Source organism: Pieris rapae, chromosome 4, assembly GCF_905147795.1.
Source record: "Pieris rapae chromosome 4, ilPieRapa1.1, whole genome shotgun sequence".
Lineage (NCBI taxonomy): Eukaryota > Metazoa > Arthropoda > Insecta > Lepidoptera > Pieridae > Pieris > Pieris rapae.
The window spans coordinates 2,835,722-2,856,309 of record NC_059512.1 but is presented as its reverse complement, the minus strand read 5'-3'; the positions used below and the strand labels follow the sequence as shown (position 1 = coordinate 2,856,309).

Below are 20,588 nucleotides of genomic sequence, written 5' to 3'. Positions count from 1 at the left end.
TTGTTTTTATATATTCTATAACCAAAGTGTTTTTCGGCCCATATGTCTATTGTCTATATTCCTGATAAGGACTAGTTTTTTACTGCAAATAATGTTTTGGGCAATGATTTTAATCATTTTCAAAGATAATTTATGAGTTAATTTATTAAATTATTAAGAAATATAACAGTAGAAATAAAACATGTAGTAAAAAACGTATTTATTTATTACTTAGAGTACCGGAAATTCGATAATTTATTTGCAAATAATTACAACGTAGGTAATTCTTTAGTTTCCTATTTAAATAAGTCTCTAACTAGTCTGACATTCACGCGAATACGGCTTTTGGCCGGCTTATGCGGGGGACCATCGCAAACGCACAGCGTTGAGCTCTGGGCTCCTACTCGCTTGTTGGCAAAGGGCGCGTGTCGAGAACCATTGGCTGTCGACACACGCCCACCGCCTGCACAGTTTTGTTTATCTAAGAAGAGGTAGGGCTAGATTTCTCAGCTTTCTCGCCGCTATCCTCTGATGAGTCCTTGCTCTCCCCACTTTCTCCGCTCTCCTCAGAGCTGCTCTTAGCTGGAGCGTCTCCCAACGCTAAGTCACCTTCCTTGACTTCAGCCTTGGCGTCGCCTGATTCCTTTGCGGGCTCTGCAGGTGCTTCGCCTGTCTTCTCCTCTTTAATTTCAACCTTCTCTACTTTCTCTTCGACTTTCTCGCTCTTTTCTTTTGGCTCTTCACTGGAAGCAGATTTGGCCGCGATCTCAGGAACTTCGGGTTTCTTTTCTTCTGGTTTGTCTACTTCTTCAGATTTAGTTTCTGGCTTTGGAACATCTTCTTTCTTTTCTTCGACAGCATCACGAACCACTCGTTGTGCCTCGTCAGCAACTATACCAGCAGCGCTAGATTTTGGTTCTACTGGGGTAGAAGGAGCAGATGGCTCTTCTTTTTTTTCTTCTGGTTTCGACTCAGCCGGTATGTTTTCCGCAACATCTCCACTCTTTGAAGCTGGTTCTTCAGGAGCTGGCGTCTCATCCTTTTTCTCCTCGGGTTCAGCTGTTTTGGGTAATGGGGCAATGGCTGCCTGAGATGCGGTAATAGGACTTATTGCAGCTGCATCAATAGGGTCATCGGCGACTGCAGCAGGGTTCTTTACTGCACTGACTACGTCAAAACCTTCGGCGATCGCAGATTTGAGTGCTGGCTCTTTGACTTCTTCAACCTTTGCTTGAGATTCTTCAGATTTTGATTCTAGTTCAGGTTTGGGTTCAGGGTTCTCAATTTTTTGTTCGGGCTTTCCTTCAGCGGGTTGTGCTTCTTCTACTTTCTTTTCGTCTTCTTTAGCTGGTTCCTCAGACTTGACTTCCGGTATTTCTGCCTTCTTATCTTCTTCCTTGGCATCTTCTTTCACATCGGGTTTCGATTCGATAGCAGCTTCAATAGGTGATTCTGCGTTTTTAGCTTCAGGTTCTACTGGTTTGTTTTCCTCCTTTTTGGCTGGTTCAGGATCAGCTTTTTTCTCATCTACTTTGTCTGGTTGTGCATCATTTTGTACCTTTTCTTCTACTGCCTTAGCCTCCGCCACAGCAACTGGTGTGACGGGTGTATCTTGTTTCTCCTCCGCAACGGGCATAGCGAGGCTCACAGCCGCAAAGGCTAAACAAATTATCAGCACCTTCATCCTGAAAAATAAAATAAATATAATAAGATTAATAAAAATACAAAACTAAAATAGAAACAATTGTAACGCACGTCTACAAATCGTGAATGCGGTAAGGCCAATGTTACGCGCCGCCTCCAAGCTTAACGTTCATCGCAATTTTCCAATTAAGGTTGGATAATGTAAGGGCCCGACATGCTGGGGGCGAGTGCCTAGTTCAATTGCATTAAAAGTTGACTTTGAGCCGGACGCAGGTTATTTGTGAAAGTGGGTAATAAATAGGGAAATATACCTAAATAAAAACTGTTCTAAATAAAAAGAGTTAATGCCTCTACCCATGTGAATAAGATATTAAAATGTATTGCATGTCTTATAAACTCGTTATAGGTCATAGACACGAGGTATTTATACACTGTAAGTCATTAAGTCGTATCCCAGGTCCTGTTGGAATGTGGTCCGGCGCCACGCCACAAATAGAACTTACATCCTTCGTAATTACATCGCCCTGAGGATATTGGAAAATAGCGCGGAATGTTAACGGATTCTTGAGGCAAGCCAATGAAACAAAGAAATATCTGCAAACGCTAGGGGATTTTCAAAGCATTGTGGACATTACCTAGCGTTGTCTAGTACACCGGATGGGAATTGTGCGTTTGTCATAAGGATCGGGCGAGACGTCCACACTACGGCGTATGAATTTTAAAACGCACAATGAATAGAATCAGTAATTCAGAGATGCTATCGTGAATGATTCACTAGTGGGCTAATCTGGACATAGCTAATTCGAATGGCCAATGATTTAACGCAAGTTCATTGATCGTTAAAGCGCAATTTATATAATTCATAACAATGAATCTATTATTTTGTGTGACGCAAATCCTATTTTATATGCGGGCTGCAATTTTGAATAAAGATTCGGTTGCTGAAATCTTTTATTGCGATAATATTTCGGTACTCTTGTGGTACCCAGTATGGACAGTTCAAGTATACAAATATTGTGATTAAAAGGAAGGAATGTCTAATAATCCCTACATAATATATGCCTTTCCGCTGTTTCTACGCTTGACAAGTTTTCCGCGTTGCGCGGGTAATAGTAAGCAATATTTAAGCAGATGTACTAAGTATACTACAAAACACATTTCTAGCATTTACACCGAGGACATAATTATGACATCCAACAAAGCTTAGTTTGTAACTAAAATATTCAATTTAAACATAAGCGAAGTTCAGTAGTGATTTTTTTCAGTTTTTTTGCGCAATTTTCTACCTCTAGCAATCTCGTTTTTAGAATTAAATATCTAGAATATCGTTCACTGGTGAAATTTTTTTTATTTGGACCAAAAAGTTAGGACAAACACGTGTCAACATTAACATACATACGAAAATACAAAAAAGCGGTGTCGTCCCTAAAACATGTGGACACGACCAGCGAAATCAGGTAAATACAATAGTGTTAATACAAAAACAACCATACATTTAAAAATAAAAACTATTAACTAGTGACATCAAAAATATTTGCTTATTATATTAAGATTTTAAGGCGTACCATTCAAGTTCTGGTAATGATTTCATACCTGTGCAACTTGTACCTGAGTCTTATTCGTTTCCGTGCATAATAATTATTTAACTTTCATTGAGAAGAGAAGGGTTGTTCACTTTTCAATACAGGTTCTTTATTATTTGAATTAACTTATTACATTAAATGATATGATAAATCCCGTTTATCGAATGTTTTAATAGGTATTTTATAACAATAATTAATTAACAAGTTTCGTTGTTTTAATTTTGTTTACTTTTTATTATCACTACATTGAAATTCCAATAAAAAATAGAGTTATGTTTTCCCTAGTAAGGTCAACAAAAGCATAAATATTTACTTGTTATTTAAAAAGGTACAAAAGGTGCCCTTAATATTCAAATATAAATTCCGATGGTAGTTTAAGAAAATCATGTGTTTGCTTATTAAACGATGCACGCTTTTCATGTTATTTTTGTGTGTTCCTCGATTTAAGTTATCACTGTAATGCCCGCTAGCAAACCAATAAGCGAGAAATCCTTTATGCGTATTATCTGAATCTTAGCCAAAACAACTAAATACGGTAACATTCCACTCGTAGCGGAAAACGTTTGATTTGTTTGATTGTTTCTGAGTAATTCTGGAAGGATATCCTTAGCTCGAGTCTTCCCACACATTCGAGCAATCTTTCAATTGAAGCTCAGCGCATGCTCCTCATTGCGCCAATCAAAAATATGCCGGCGATGCGGCGAATACATGCCTCGAAACGTGACAATGTATTACTACCCTTATGTGAATTGATAATGTATTTATTTATGAGTTTTAAAACAACGTGTATCCATAAAATTATATAATAAAATATGACATCACAAATTTTACACACGTCAATTGTATTAGAATATAACAAGCTAGTAAGGGAAAAAATTAAATAGGCTACGACAAAATAAAAAAACCTTTGAAGTAAAACTTAAATATCATTAGGAGTATGATAAACAAAGTAACGGTAAGGTGGTAGATTGTTGTAAAATATATCTATATTTGTTCATGCATACTGTTACCACGATACAGATCATCAATATACCCAAAAATATACAAAGATATAAGTCTCCCCTCTGCTTAATTGGTTTATGAATGTAAATATGACGTTACATTATAAACGCTAAGATTTTTATAGAAAAAACACGCCTAATACATAAAATTACCTTTGAACCTATTTTAACAACTTCGAGCATCTGTTGCTTTTCATTATTTTGACATTGATAAGTCTGACATTTGTCTATGGTAAGTAGAATTACCATCACCTGTATTGCTAAACATGTTTGAATACTGAATAGGCTTTCAAATTTGATAACCTGATTGTAGGCCTTGTTTATTTGTCCTTGCATTATTGCGACAATCAACATATTTTACTGTTCAAAGCCGTGAAATGTTTAGTAAGGGATAAAATTCTGTAGGTATTAATAGTCTGTCAAAAACTGGGAAAACTACGTACGACGAAATTTCCGTAATAAAAAAAAACTATCAACTAATGCGGGTAATAATGATTAAAAGTTAAATTAACTGTTGAAAATAATAAGGGTATATCAAATTATGAGAATCTAATTACACAAGGAAATTATATTTTTTATAATATTAGTAACCCCAAATTAAAACCAAAAAGATGATCTATGTCTACACTGTGGAAAGAGCGAACAACTTAGTCCTAAATTATTTTTATTTACTATCTAGTCTATGGCTATTTCAAGATTCACTAGTTCAAAACATATGATTTTAGAATTATTTGTTGAGTAACAAAGTAAGTGCATTGTTACTTACTCGTATTTAGCACTTATGTACTTAAGAAGTTACAACATGCATCACACACAACTTATAAGGTTTCGTAAACGACAAGGCCTCTCCTAATATAATTATAATATTAACTATCAATAGAATTGCAATAATCTTTGCGAAAGAAGCTGTAATGCCATTAATTAATGTCGTATTAACATATTTTTGGCGTTAGAACACTGGTCAATCAATCACACAAACTATAAGAATAATCTAGTATCGGGGTTAAATTGGAAATAAGGCAAGCGGGTGATCGGACCTGAGAGAGACCTGAGACTCTATATATTATATAATATATTTCTGTTTGCTCTGTTTTCCCTAACCATACGAAGAAGCGTTAATTACAAGGGAACATGCATTACTGCACAGGTTTCGGAAGCACGATCGCGATATCTCTTAATATATATATAAATTAGTCTATAAATTATATTACTTTTTCGATATATTTAAAGTCATAACTATCTAACAATACATTTTATAATGTAAAAATAACATCGCGCTTTTATCTATTCCTTATTATATCGTTATTAATTTTCTTTCCCGACAAACTCGATTCTTAACATAATTACCTCTATCATTCGCTATTTATCATGTCTAGGTAATCTTGTGTATGTCATATCTAGTCATCGTTCACGCGGGACACGTAATATGAGCCCATTTTATTATTATACGCTTTTTATTTACACGTTTATGTCAGGTACGACGCAAAAAGTACAGGATACATTGTTAAGTTATTTCTCCGCTATTGTTTATATTTTTTCTAGAGATACGCGATGCTACATACAAGTAATGATCAAATTAGTGATAACTTGTAAACTGAAGAATTGAGTACGCAAACATAAGAATAATATTTAAATAATAAATATATAATTTAAATAAATAAATAATATTTACGACCCGTTTTTAAATAAAGGGCGTAGAACAGATGAGATGAGTATTCTAAAATAAAACCAACTTATTGCCAGATGTAATATATGTGATATAATCTATAAGAGACATGATTTGATAATTACGTATGGTGATTGAGATTATACAATATAATAGGTAATTCAATACTAAACAATAAAGATTTCGAATGAGAAGTTAATAAATATGTTTTATTTGGCAAATAAAAGAGTATTTTAAAGCGAACTATAATGCAACATTATAATCAGTTCATACATATTCTTTAGTTCCGTGCATTATTATTCCAATGTACACAAGTAAAACATTAAATTGCGGTATGTCATTTAAATTTGCACGTTTACAGTACGCTCGAAGAATTTCAAAGCATTTAAGAGTAAAGCGTGACCGGCTAGATTGACCCAGACATTTTTTATCGCTATACCTACATTACAATTGAATATTACAAATCACGTCATTTTTCTCGATCTTGCGCAAGTTCAATGCAGGCCAATGTTTATTGAATGTATCGCTTTTTAATATTGATTTTACACTGTTAGATTTACATCAATACAAATTGTAATAATGTGTATTGATAGGTTACATTAATAGACGCCATTACGTCACAGTGAGATAACGTGGAAGAAAACATCTTGAGGAATATATCAAGCAGCAGCTTGACTTTTAGCTTCTTTACCCTTTACGGCTTACATTATAAATGAAACAAATTATATCTTGATATTCAAAGTTATGAAGATTTCTTCTCTAAAAAAAAGTTTATTGTTAAAAACATTGACGCGATTTTTTACGGCATTTGAATCAATAACAGAAACGCCGGACAATAAAAATCACCACTGTTTTATTTAGTTGAAAAATGGCAGTCAGTTCTCGGCCCTGGCACAAAAATAGCAGGGGAGGGAATTAGCTATGTAAGAAACATAACAGCCGCCTCTGTGTAATGCATGTTGTGCGTTTGTTGAACCTGAAGTCTTTGTTTTCGGTACATAGAATGAGACCTTTAACAAAAATTACGGGACATTACGAGAAACAAGTTTGGACATCGAATTCACGGTTAAAATCAAGTCTGTAATTATTTTAAAGCAAGATTTCATTGCCCATACAGAGCCTGTTATGTGAAACCAGTTTAAAGTGTCGATTGTGCAACGGACGAATCACGGTTCATTGTCGCTGCATTGGGGCCGATCGATGCCATTATATCATTTGGATAATAACGGGATTTTCCTACGCTCAATCAGATAAGCAGTAGCTGCGGGATTTATATATAAGGTTCGATGAATATCTGAGTAGAGATCTATTTACAATCTTTTATAACAGTGATTCTTGGACAGAAATACGAAACGGCACAGCTAGTAAATAAGCATACATATAATATATTTCAGTGTATGACTTAAATTTAAATACTTGTTGTAGATTTATCTTTAGTATGTCTCATATAGAAAGATTTACTTGTAATTTGAGTGATATTATAGAAATAGAAATTGAAACTGAAAAAATATAGAGTTTTAAACAGGCGATAAATGAAACTTAATAATATATATATATATATATATATATATATATATATATATATATATATATATATATATATATATGTATATTAGTTTCTTGTTATTTCTTTATAAGAGTTGGTAGTGATCACAGACCTCTGTGTGAGACAAGGTGCTCACGATTCGATATTTAGGTGGAATCTCAGAATGGAAATTTATAAGTGCTACTGACTGCTGTCAAAATCTTTTTGTCACAACGGGGTAGTCGAGCTAAACCTAATTTTTGAAACTAGTTCCATACTAATTCCAGGCGTAGTTTCCTGTAATATTTAGTATTCGATTCAGTTCTTGTTTTCAAACATTAATTAAACCGAGGAACGTGTAAGTGTTATTCGTAGCGAATTGATTTTCCTAGTCGCTTTGTGATATGTCCAATTTCTGTTCTCCATCTTGGATTCAATTTCATACGATTAATATACTCTTTTAAATCTAGGAGAGAGATAAACATGGATAACATGTTCTTCGTAATAAAACCTTATTTTCGCTTTTAGTTGGAACTGTACTGTGGTACTTAAATTGTAAATACCACAAAGTTGAAAGTCACGACTGGCTTTAAAAGCTTCCGCCTTTGCCAACTTTAAACCCACTGGTATTTTGAAATATCAAGTAGTCTACTGTATACAGGAGAGGATATGTGGGCGTTAAGAAAGCACTAGGACGCATCTACAAATCACGCTACATCAACTCTCTTCAATACTGAACTCGTGCTGAAATTCTAGCGACAACTTACAATTCAAATGAACACAACTAGCATGAAACCACACGAAACTTACCACCAGTGCGGATTGTGGCCCGAAGCTGGCCTATAATTAAAATGAAATCTTATATGCAACTCTAGAAAGTATAATAGTCAAACTACTGTTGAAAACTCAAGTCAGACTATTTGAAATTCGAACAAATTGTTCATGGATTAGTCGAACAACGAATATTTGAATTTTGAATATTGATCGGAAGTGTTAACGGTACCATAGAGTAAATGTTTGACTAGAAGTCTTAGGTCAATGCCAGCGGAAGAGCATTAGGCAAATAACGGGGTGACAGGTGCTTCAAAATATCAACTAAAGTGCCCATTGCGTTGTGAAATTTACTATGATTCGATAGTTTTATTATTTCACTGTCCGATATTAAAGTATATTTGTACGTTGATTTATCTTTTACGCATTAATTTTATTTTTGTATTGCTTGTTAAGAAACAATTTGCTATTGAAACGAGTCGTTTTGGAAGATATGCATGTCTAAAATTTTAAATGACCTTGTTGATTCTAGATATTGTTTTAACTACTTATGATGCGTGAAAAATATCATTATGTTAGATAATTGCATTGCCTTGAAGAGATTTGTCGGTTACTGACTTAGTCTGGGACGGACATATTGATTTTTTGAATACTATTGTATACAGTCGACCTATAAATTCAGTATTTCTTGCAATAGTTTTCACTGGTATTAAAAGGTATTATTATATGCAGCTTGATTTTGGTTATGAGATACTAACAACAATTGATTTTCGCTTAAAAATAGGTAAATATGTTGTATACAACATATTAGAAATAAATGTTTTACCTAAAATAAAATCTTGTCTTTTTCTTGTTAGAAATATGGATATGTTTATCATATAGAATTAAAAAAAACAGAACAGAGTCATTAAATTAATTATTCCTTCTGTTAAATAAAAGCTGGGTTTTATTGTGTTTTATTACCTATACTTTGCGAGACAGTTACATGAAACGGTATTAATTTTATTTATGGCATTAAGGAACTTAACGTTGTAATATGATTCCTTTAAAATTAAGTACGTAAAAGTTTATCTGCGTACCTGTATAATTCATCAATTTTATCTTACAATTTTAACTTGAGAATCTGCGAAGTAATTGATATGGAAATTGTGGATAACTACGCATTTGGCGCATAAACAGCATATGCATCAATTATTTGACTTGTGTGATTGAAAATAAAAATCAAGAACCATAGGCGAACGAAATGTAGTCTGTGGCTATTTTACGTGTTTTTTATTGCTGCTAATTATATATGTTCAAACTTACTAACTAATAATATTTTTTATATCGTCTTTAATGATGCGAGCGAGTGAGTCATGAAAATGATTCGTTTCGGTTCCCATCAAGAAGCAACGCAAACTTGATTACCGAGGTGATTGCAATGTTTTTATCGTAGTTTTGTTATGCTTCAGTCAGATTGCGGGGTCATTACTTGAAAAATTTCTTATTGCCGAGTTCATTAAAAGTTCGTATTAGTAATCTTTGTAAGTATAATAATAAGTTTCCCAAGCATTATTGAATTTTTTTAATGCATCGACATCTTGAAGAATTCATGTTTTTCTAGACTTTATCTTCTATACATAAATGATATAACAATAGAAACTTCAAGTCTTTGGCCTTAATTTGAACATAAATTATACACCATAGAGGTAATAGTACCTTTGAAGGGTAGATAGATACTTAAGATATCACTGGCCATGACCAATCATTATTCTAGACATGCTGGCTTTAAAAATAGCCCTTTAGACGTAAATTAATAATCTTGTAGGAACCATAAAGCTTTCATAATTTTTGACAAGCCGATTGGTAAGAACAAATAAATTTTTTACAAATGTATAATTTGACAGTTTAAATATTAAAATTTAAGGCTAGCCCGCGACATGTCAAAACGCGTTGAGGCTAATGAAAGTATACTATCCGACCAAAACTAACAAAGACGTAATTGACAGAAATAATAATTGTATTTTTTTGTAATTTATGGTCAGCTGTAATAGGAATTTGTATTGTGAGGCGGCCATGACCGAACAAAAACCTACAATTCCAACGATTATTGTAGCAATGCGTTTTGCATACATTTGAAAGTAGCATTACAAGATCTATGATAATTTCTGTTTCTTCACCTTATTTTAATCGTTTTTGTATCCAGTGTAATTAAAAGCAAAAGAGAGTCCCAACTCTATGTATCTTGGCTTTTACACACATAATATAGAAAACCTTAGCTTGAAAGTTTTAATATCGTTTCATAGCGGCGGTTATTTTATGTAAATTATTATTTTCAAAATTTTTGGACAGACATTTACCTTATTTTTTTTATTTATAACAGCAATTTTTTTAAACACGACGTAGTTAATCAAGATAAATAATTTAATAAAGTTTTTTTGAGATCTAAATACTTGAAATGTCTCCCGATACATTATCCGAACCGGCCCATCAGAGTAGACATGACTACATTGATTTAAGGTTTTACTACATCGGTTTAGTCTTTAGTCTGAATAAAGCGAGCTATTATAAAACTGTTATCTTATCAAGTTATGTTAACTAAATGTAACTAAAGCGGAAATTTATGCATTTTAAATTAAAAAGTGGTATTGACTTTTCAGAATGGTACGTGGGGGATTAGTTTTTTATAGTTTTTTTTAGACTGTTAAATTATACTTCTATATACTCGTATATTCAAAAGTTCTCACAAATGTTTGGAAATTAAAAAAATACTGATACGTATTGTATGGAGGTTTCATTATGACTGAGAAAGGAAAAATTTAAATTTATTTCTTTGTAAGTAGGTAGATGTTTAAGGATCGAATACACCTCTACAAAGAATTCAAAAAATGGATGTATTTCGAACACGAGAATAAAAAACTACTGAATATATTTTCTAATAATTACGGTAAAAAATATTTTTTCATAAAAAGAGGTTTTATGTTCCAAGAATTTAAATAAAGAGAGGCTTTGTATATTAGTGTAGATTCTCGATTTATCAAAAGGGTTTTTTAATTTGTTTCAATTCGATCAAGGCTTAGAAGCTCTATAACTTTGCGTAGTCTACAACCTTGACTGTTACAGGGAAAAGTAGTCTCGTATTGGGTACATAATTGGATTACATTTTACTGTAATTAGATAATGTTTTTGTTAGGGTTACGTTTTGGTAATTACAATATTAGAAAGTTTTGAAGTCGGCTTGCACAGTCTAGCTATTTATCATTTTATTAACAGATAAATAAATATATATAATTAAAATGTAATTGAAGGTTTATTATTTTTGTTGAGTTTTATTTTGATAGTTATTGGAGCGTATGTGCAAATTGGTATCAGGAACTGGGCGCGGGTGTTTTGTTACATCCTTGGCTTTGTGTCGTCTGGGTATTGTGTGGACCGATCATGCATGAATACTCTTTGAATCTGTTCCATTTTATTCGATGAATCTTAATGTTCTATTTTTGAAATCACTTTTATTTTTATGTATTTTTAACAAAAGAGGTTGTATTTTTTTCACGTAGAGAAGACTATTATTTTAAAACGATCGAAATTCGAATGCTGTTCTAATGTTCCATACGCAGAAATGATTGAAAATCTAGCAAAGCCCGATGGTTTCTACTCACCTTGCGCTATTAGATCCTTAGTCAATCAAAATGAACTTTCAAGAAGCACTGGCACAAAATAATAATTTAGGGAAACAACTATGTTCGAACGGTTTGACGACTGGCAATGTATTGGTGGTTGTTTCATAACGCTCGTGCTTATATAGGTAGGAGTTTAAGCGCGCTCGGCCTACAGGGCATGCCATCTTTATGCTTTGCGATGCATCTTTGGATGTAAATATCTAATATTGATAGCCAGCGGTCAAGTTCTTCGCTTTACTAGGGCCGTAGCCATTTCTTATTTTACGTGTCGTTGTTTAACATTTTATTTGACGTTTAAATGAACTAAGAATTAATATTTATGGGCACGATTTGATGCGAAAATGATACCTATAACAATTTGGGTTTTATTTTATGCTTAATTAAAAAATATTAATGGGTTTTTAAGAAATAAGTTTTTATAATTTGTTTTTATATTAAACACTCGAAAATATGAAGTGGCTACATTAATTAATAATTAACACTTCTAGCTACGTTACTATAAGCAATGAATCTTATTTTATAAGATGTTACTTAAGCCTAATAACTTCATTGTGTTTGCACAGACATTGCGAAAGTCGTAATCACTATTCATCATGTTAGTTAAAGTTAATCCACCGGAAATCGAACCCTAAGCAGTGAGACGCACTGAACTGAGCCACGGTGATTTTTACATCATATTGTTAATGCTCAATATTTGGTTCTTTTTTCTTTATTTTAATATTTTTAGAGCGTAACAATTCTTAAAAGGCTTCTGACAATAAGTGTCCATGGGCAGAACAGTCCGTTTTAAACAAATCAAAATATGACATTTGCATGCCTTTTTACTTATGGCTGATTGTACGGATTTTAATAGTAATCTATCTAATTGTACCTACTACTAATGATTTCATTTCATTTCAATAAACAAAACGAAAACTTTGCAATTTCAGAAAAATATTTTTTCTAAGGTTCTATATAAATAATACTAAACTATAATTCGTAAAGCATAATAAATAGTAGTTTTTTTATATTAAAAATCGAATACTCTTGCAACTTCGTAAATGATATGTTATTTTTGGGTCCAATATACCAAAATGGCGGCCCATAAGGCGTCAAAACGTAACAATAACAAATTACCGTCATGACAGACAATTATTTGTAATTATAGACAATTTTATTCAGTAGATATATTTGCATACAAATTTGATTGAACGAGCCAAAAGATTGTTTCATAATTTGGGTTTCGACTCGGTCAAATGATCCAAACTTTTTGCCCTATTAAATATTTTACATCGTTCCAAATTTATATAAACAAAGCGTTTTCGTGTTGTCGCTTCAACAATGGAAAAAAAATGTACATATTTTCGACATAATAATGTCTATATCTATCGGTCTGTCTCAGAAAAGATTTTAGAAATGAATACTTATTTGAAACTAATGGTGAAATAATTGTCGAAATAGACAGTTTTTGAGTTTATTACAACCATACATTAACATTTACCGTTTATTGTTATATATCTCAGACACGAACATAGTGCCAAAATGTTACAGAACACCAAGTCAATAAACATTATGTTAGCTATTTACTAGTATGTATTCAAGAAATGTGACCATAACATTTCTTATAATCCATAATTATTGTATAAACTAGATTGTTATTCGTGTAAGCACTCTTTCTTTTGTGAACTTTATAGTGAGAATAAAAATGGTTAAACCGCCGTTTATTTACCAAACTTATCTTCTCTCCATAAATACTGCATCCTTATCTCAGAGACTTGGACTGTTCCCGACATTGATCCTTAATTTAAGTATTAGTTTCGGTGAAATTAGTGGACAAATAAAATCCTAAAACTCATTTAAATTTTATTATTAAAGCATCAATTCAATCTTTAGATTAGTCATTAGCATTTTGTTTGAGAGCCCCTGAGGTGACTATTCTAACAAGACAATGTCACTATCTGAAAAAAATCAATTTATACTATTTATTTAAGATAAAGGCATATTTTTACTATTAAAACTATATATAACTAAAAAATAGAAAGTTTAAAAAAGGAAACATTTTCCAGAATGTTTTTTTTATACATTGTGTGTTGACATTATTCAATACGAAATATGCTTCTTGGAGGAATTCACACACTAATTGTTTATTTCATTGTTTAAAAGAATAAAATAATTGTGTCATCATTCTAAGAAAAATCATTAATGTTGAACAGCGTTGAATTTGCGTCCTGTCTTTGTATTGCCATTATAAAGTAGGCAGAAGTGTTTTTATCATCCTTACCAATAAATACGAAAGTTGGTTTGCTATGCCTAATACCAAACCTATTTTTCATAAGTATTACAAAATTTTGTAGGCTGTTGTCAGTTTTTTTACTATGCTCCAAAATTCTGGTAGCATTCCATAAAAGGTGAATGATTAACTGTTTTGGTATCAATAAACCTAAGATGCTTATTTTGTATCTCTAAGGAATCTGTCTCTAAAATTAGAAATGACAACTTGACAGCTCGTTAAATTAATTGGTCAAGGAGTGATTTCCCATACTACATATTATATTCAACTACATTATTCAAATTTGGAATACCGGAACATTATTTGAATCATAGACAAAAATTGGCACGTGCATAAATGGATGCTCTATAAGTCTATTCATTCATAATGGTATTTACATAGACTACTTATAAATATTCAAATTAATGTCTAATCTCTGTCAGGCTAGTTAGTCCACGCGCGGAACGTACATAATATTAATAAATAATCGATGACACAATTATTTTGTACCGAATAAAGAAAATATCACAACATTGTCTATGACTTATTAAATAATGTAATTAATTCACATCATTCATTCAGTTTATGTTCTATATTTTAAAATATAGTATATATAGTTTATAAAAAACAAAATATCATAAAAATGTTATGTCATATATGTAATATATCCCTGTTCAGATATAAAAGCAAGAAGTTATTATTTTATTATTATGGCAAGTAATTGTAAGTTATTTTGGATTAATTGATTAGGTTACGTACGTAAGTAAAATTATTGACCAACATTGATTACAATTGAATAAGTTTTTTTTTTCTATTTGGCTATGCTATTCACAGATAATACCCTAAAATGGGAGTATCTTTTGCAATAAACATAAACGAGTAGTTTTTTGTTTTGCTTACTCACATGGACACTGTGATTCTTCAGATAAGTGTAAGCTCAATGTTTTAAATATCTTTTACTAAAGGTATTTTTATTCAAAGTTTATATACGGTCTGTATGACATATTAATTTATAATAAATATTTTGGTTTATGGTTTTTAAAAAGGTAACCATAGGTTTTCTAAAGGTTACTTGTAAACATTCAACTGTATACTGTTAAATTACATTAACACTTTTATATAGTAGCTTATTATGATGTCATTTTGAATGTCAAACATTAACTATATAAGGGAATATGTATAATTAATCGCAAACGAACGACGGGATGTTACAGCCCTCTTGTACAGCTGATAGGTCAAGTTAGGTTCGTGACCTTTGAGAGGTCATTGACCTCAAAAATGATTCCTGAAATTGTGATCTTTTTTTGTTATATTTAACATTGGTGCGTACGTAACTGGAATATATAACATATAATAAGATAGGGTTAGTTTCTGTTAAAAAATAAAACATCAACCAATATCGCAAAAAATATTCGTTTCCATTGTTTTTGTCATACTACTTCATTTTATGTATGCTTGTCCAATTATAGCAATTGACAGCTGTGCATAAACAGTCAATTTGTTTAATGCTAAACGATTTTCCCATCTTTCCATCGCGAAAACAACAATTTTGCACGCGTTACAAATTTTTGGCTTATGACAATTGAGTTAAAAATAAATTATACAAAGTTGTTTATTAATATTATGTGCCTTGGTACAAAATTGTTTATATATATAAAAAAATTAATAATACATTAGAATCTACGTCTATAAATATATCTTACGAGATATTTAAATACTTCATTCTGAAACAAATGCATACTTTAAGAATCCCTCTTTGCTTAGTTTCATTCTTATATAAAATAAAATGCATTTTCAAGTACAATGTTAGTAATATACAATGTAAGTACAGACAGCACCAAGTTCATATGTGAATTCTAATTAGATGTCTTCTATGTATTAGACGATTGCTTTAGAACGTTATTTCACTGAAACAATCTTAGAAATGAGTTACTGAATACGGTAATGAAATCCGTGAGAATGTTTTCGATATTTGTTTTTTTTTGCGTACAGTAAAACCAACTGAAAATCAAGGGAGACGCCAAAATACTCTAGTCATAGAGATTTTGACATATGGATAATTTTAACTTAGGCGGATTATGATTCGACTTGTAGAAGTTAATAGATCTTTCAATGTTTGAGTAAATTAATATTTTTTTTGAAATAAACACATTCAAGTTACAGATACACAATCAAATGATTTATTAACTTTCAAATTATCGAGTTGCAAAATAAGACACTGATACGATTGAGATACCAATTTAATATTTTGTAGATTCTGCAAGTATGCGACGCCAGGTTTGCCTGGTATGCCTGGTCCTCTTCGTGCTCTCTTCGGAGTGTATCTATACCCTATCCATTTCCACTTGCATCGCTTTATCTGCAGCGGCAGCGCTCCCAAAGATTGCTAGAGATCTTCTCGGAGATACACAATACAGCGAAGTCAGCGGCTGACTTGACTTGTCGCTCGAGATGTCTTTAGTGACCTTCCACCTTTTACACTCATGCAACAGGTCCAAATATTTAGAGCTGGAAAAGAACAAAAATCTTTTTCAAGTTTGACTTATCGAGGTTGGATTTAAAGATTCTATCTATTATACTAACAGTTCTTTTAACACTTAGTCTTTATGTAATTAGGGGAACAGAGTATTACTCAAAGAAAGCCAAGAAATATTCCTTAGACTATTCAAAGGATCAAAAAGTTTTAGCCGCGATTGAAGAACTACATATATTTGTAATCTTTTATCTGATAGCGGCTTGTTAATTTCTTGTACCGCGCGGTCCAAAGATCCTGAAATCAGAGCGAATATGGAGAAGACTATATCGAAATTACATACAAAATAGTCTTCTTTAGGGTTTCACATTGAAAATAGCCTGCCAATATACCCTTATAACGGCTAACATCACTATATTTCAATTTTACAAGAAACCCTTGCAACGCCGATAATAACTTGCGAGGTTTCCACTTAGCTATATCTCCGTCATAGTGAAACAGGATTATGCTGGCTCCAGGTCACATATAACCTTTTGTCTACGTGTTAATGAGTTAATTTGGCATCATTTAAATTTGTTTACAATACTCTTGACAAGTTAACAATGTCTGAATGAATGTCTTATTCAACGCAAAGGCAACGCAACATTTCGGTGTGTTAAATATAGGTATGTGTGCGTTATTGTAATTGTCTGTGTTTGATAGATTTTTGGAAGACATTTTTATTTTTATTCACTGTAACTGTCGTGCACTTAAACGCTCTAATCTAAGGGTGCTATTTAGAAACAAAATCCAACTTGCCAATCCGAAACTGAGAGTTTTGATGTGAAACATCTATAGCCGCACGTAAAACCGATTTCTGGCGTGGCGACGCATCGCCACGCTATAAGATATACAGTCTAGATGCAGTAGTAAATTTCACATTAAAAATATTTAATGAAAATAATGTTTATTCAACAAATAGTCATCGTTATCTGGAAAAAATCTGTTCTTTTTTGCATATTACTTTTACAAAATAATGTCGATGCTTCACATCTGCCAGGCGTCCCGTGACAGCTCTAATTTTTTTAAGACGGTTTCTGCGGCACACCTCAACCAATTCGATTTCAGGTCTTTCAATAAAGACCGTACCAATTCTCAAATTAGTTGGCAACGCATTTGCGAGCCTTCTAGCATTGAGACTGTCTATGGACGGTGGTAAGAAGGTAAGAATCCTGCCCGTTTGTTCTTAATAAGAACGTTACAAACAACTCTTACTGCCTATCGTCAAAAATGTATTGGATTTTGACATTTCAAATTAGTTAGTACTAGCCAAAGTTAACCGCACGATCTCATAGAATCATATATTAAATAAAAAAATAGCTATTCCTGAAATAACATCATTTTACATAATTTATTATCCCCATTATCAATAAGGTATCTGTTCGGAATAGAATCATATTTAGTTGATAAAATAAATTGAGGGCCATGAGGGTGGTCCCAAAAATATTTTTAACTCGGCTGATCCGCGCATTCGCATTGTAAATGAGTCGTGGTTGAACATTCGTTGCGTACAGTTAGATGCAATTTTATAGTGTTTTTTTGTGAATTTCTTGTCAATAGTTACGTCCTCCATTTAGACTATTATAGTGAGTGTTTTTGTGCGTATTCGTGAACTATTATTGTAAGGCAAGGTACAGCATCAGTCCTAACATTTCTTGTTCCCAAAACTAACAATCTATCCATCCTTACGGCTGACGTGTTTTTTTGTGCCTTTCGCCCTAACAAGGAGCAACCTTGAGGTATGTACTCAGGACTTATTTTAGTATAAGATTACGTATCAACGGCCACCGAACCGTTCTTTGTGATACATAATTTTTTGGTAGCAGAGCGTGGTTTCATTTTAGTTAATGATTTTTCGGTATATAAGTCCTGGGTTCATAACTTATTAATGCATATATCTTGTTATGTTTGTAGGGATTATAGTGTTTTGATAGTGTTATAAATCGTTTTTTGTAGTAAATTATTAGCCGCGTATTATAATTTGCTTTTTATTTGATTTTTGTGCTATTGTTTGTACTTTTATACTTTTATATAATGGCGGTTTCGCACAAGGCACAAATAGCTGGTGTATTGCGGTGGCTAGGATCGGCCGTTTTAAATATTTCGCGAAAAGATCGCGTACAGGCCCTTCTATCAAGAAGTGACGCGTTAGAGGATAGGATGAAAGATTTATATAAATCGTATCAGGCATTGCTTGAATTGGGTTTGGAACCGGAGGTGATGGACAAGGTTTGTGGAGACATGGATCAGGCTGAGGATTTGGCTGATCAAATCAGGGAAGCCGTTGGTATTATTAAATTAAATTCGGCTACTCAGTCAAATAACCTTCAATCGAAGGATAGTTTAACTTCAAGTGGTATTATAGGTAGGTTACCCAAATTAGATTTGCCCCATTTTAGTGGCGACTTAAGCCAATGGGTGGCGTTTATACATTTATTCGATAGTTTAGTGCACTCAAGGGGTGATTTAACATCTGCGCAAAAGTTGGCATATTTGTTGGCTAGTCTCACCGGGGAGGCTAAAGGGTTAGTCCAACATTTAGCACTTGTGGACAACAATTATGATATAGCCAGAGATTTACTAATGAGGCGTTATCAAAATATACGTAGGCTAGCGGATAGCCACGTAAATGTCATTTTAAATTTACATAGTAATGTGCAGAGCCACAACTTAAGAATTCAAGTTTTAAATCCTTTATTAGTGGCAATTAATGGCTTAAGGGGTTTAAATTTGCCTGTAGATAGTTGGTCTTTTATTTTGTTGCATATTACATTACAAAAACTAAATTTAGATATGCGCACCCGATTTGAACAGGCGTATGGTGGAGATTCAACCACTCATCTTCCCACGTTTGATGAATTGATCTTGTTTTTAGAGGATGAGTGTCGCAGACAGGATAATGTTCCAGCGCCGTCCACGACGCCGGCCCCAATTTCTACTAGGCCGCGACAACAGCATATGCGCTTAATGCGACGCCCTGACCAGCGAGTTTATAACGTGGCAACTCAACATCCAGGCAAATGTTGTGTTTATTGTCGAGTCCCTGATCACACCGTAGTGTCATGTCAAAAGTTTTTAGCATTACGTTTTCAAGCACGGCGAAATATTGCCCGACAGCGGAAGTGGTGTTATGGTTGTTTAGGTAAGCACCTGGCATCACAATGCCAAGTGTCACGACCATGCAAACAATGTAATGGCAATCATCACATTATACTTTGTGGTAATATGAATGGTTCACCCCAATCAGCTGCACCGGCACGGGAGTTTGTTGAAGATATGCAAAATACAGGTGATCAGTGGAACGGTGGTGTGAAGGTTAGACACTGTAGTTTTGGTCATGCTTCCAGGCACCGTACAGGATCAGGTTATTATGATTATCATCGGAGGCAGCCACCACCCTGCAGGGGCGGGGGGAACTTAAGGTCTCATGACAGGACTCGTGTCACCTCTGATCAGCAACAACTTCCTAAGAGCAAAGATAATTATGACTCTTGTGCATCACCTGTTATTAAACAGCAACGTCGTGATTTTGTTAGGCCTTTGCCCTTTTCTGAGTGGCCTCGTTTAGGCCAGCGGGTCCCTGAACCAGAAGGATATTGACTAGGTCACGTCCCTACTAGAACTCCTACATCTCCTATTACTGTTTTGTTACCCACCGCACAGATTTGTGTTGGTTCTCCATCAGGTGAGCAGGTAACCACGCGTGCGATTTTGGATTCTGGAGCACAGGGAAGTTTGGTGTCAATGGATTTGGTGGATAGGTTACAGTTGCGTATTTTCCCTGCTAGCGGGAGTATATTTGGTGTAGGTGGCTCTAAGGTTGCTGGTTTGCGGGGACAAGTTACACTTACTTTTTCTCCTGTTCAATGCTCTCAGCCACAGATTACAATTTCTGCCATAATTTTAGATAATGTTATGGGCAGACACCCACTTGTTAAATTACCATCGGAGATATTAGATTTTACACGTAGTCTAAACTTAGCGGATTGTACATTTCATA

At 33.4% G+C, this 20,588-nt stretch overlaps 2 protein-coding genes across 3 annotated transcripts in view; one reads left to right on the top strand and one right to left on the bottom strand.

Annotated features, from left to right (window-relative positions):
* Window positions 1–20,588, top strand: part of LOC110994578 (autophagy-related protein 101) — a 56,772-nt gene that overhangs the window by 16,012 nt on the left and 20,172 nt on the right. The window lies entirely within an intron of this gene.
* Window positions 188–11,942, bottom strand: LOC110994577 (fibrous sheath CABYR-binding protein). 2 transcript variants are annotated; one of them, XM_045628094.1, is made up of 3 exons: window positions 11,808–11,932; window positions 8,209–8,238; window positions 188–1,664 (listed from the first exon to the last, which is right to left on the bottom strand). In XM_045628094.1, the coding sequence occupies exon 3, from the start codon at window positions 1,661–1,663 to the stop codon at window positions 461–463; it is 1,203 nt and encodes a 400-aa protein (XP_045484050.1). In that variant the 5' UTR covers window position 1,664; window positions 8,209–8,238; window positions 11,808–11,932; the 3' UTR covers window positions 188–460. The 2 variants fall into 2 exon arrangements, with proteins under 2 accessions (XP_045484050.1, XP_022116973.2); XM_022261281.2 differs by lacking the exon at window positions 8,209–8,238 and having other exon boundaries at window positions 11,808–11,942.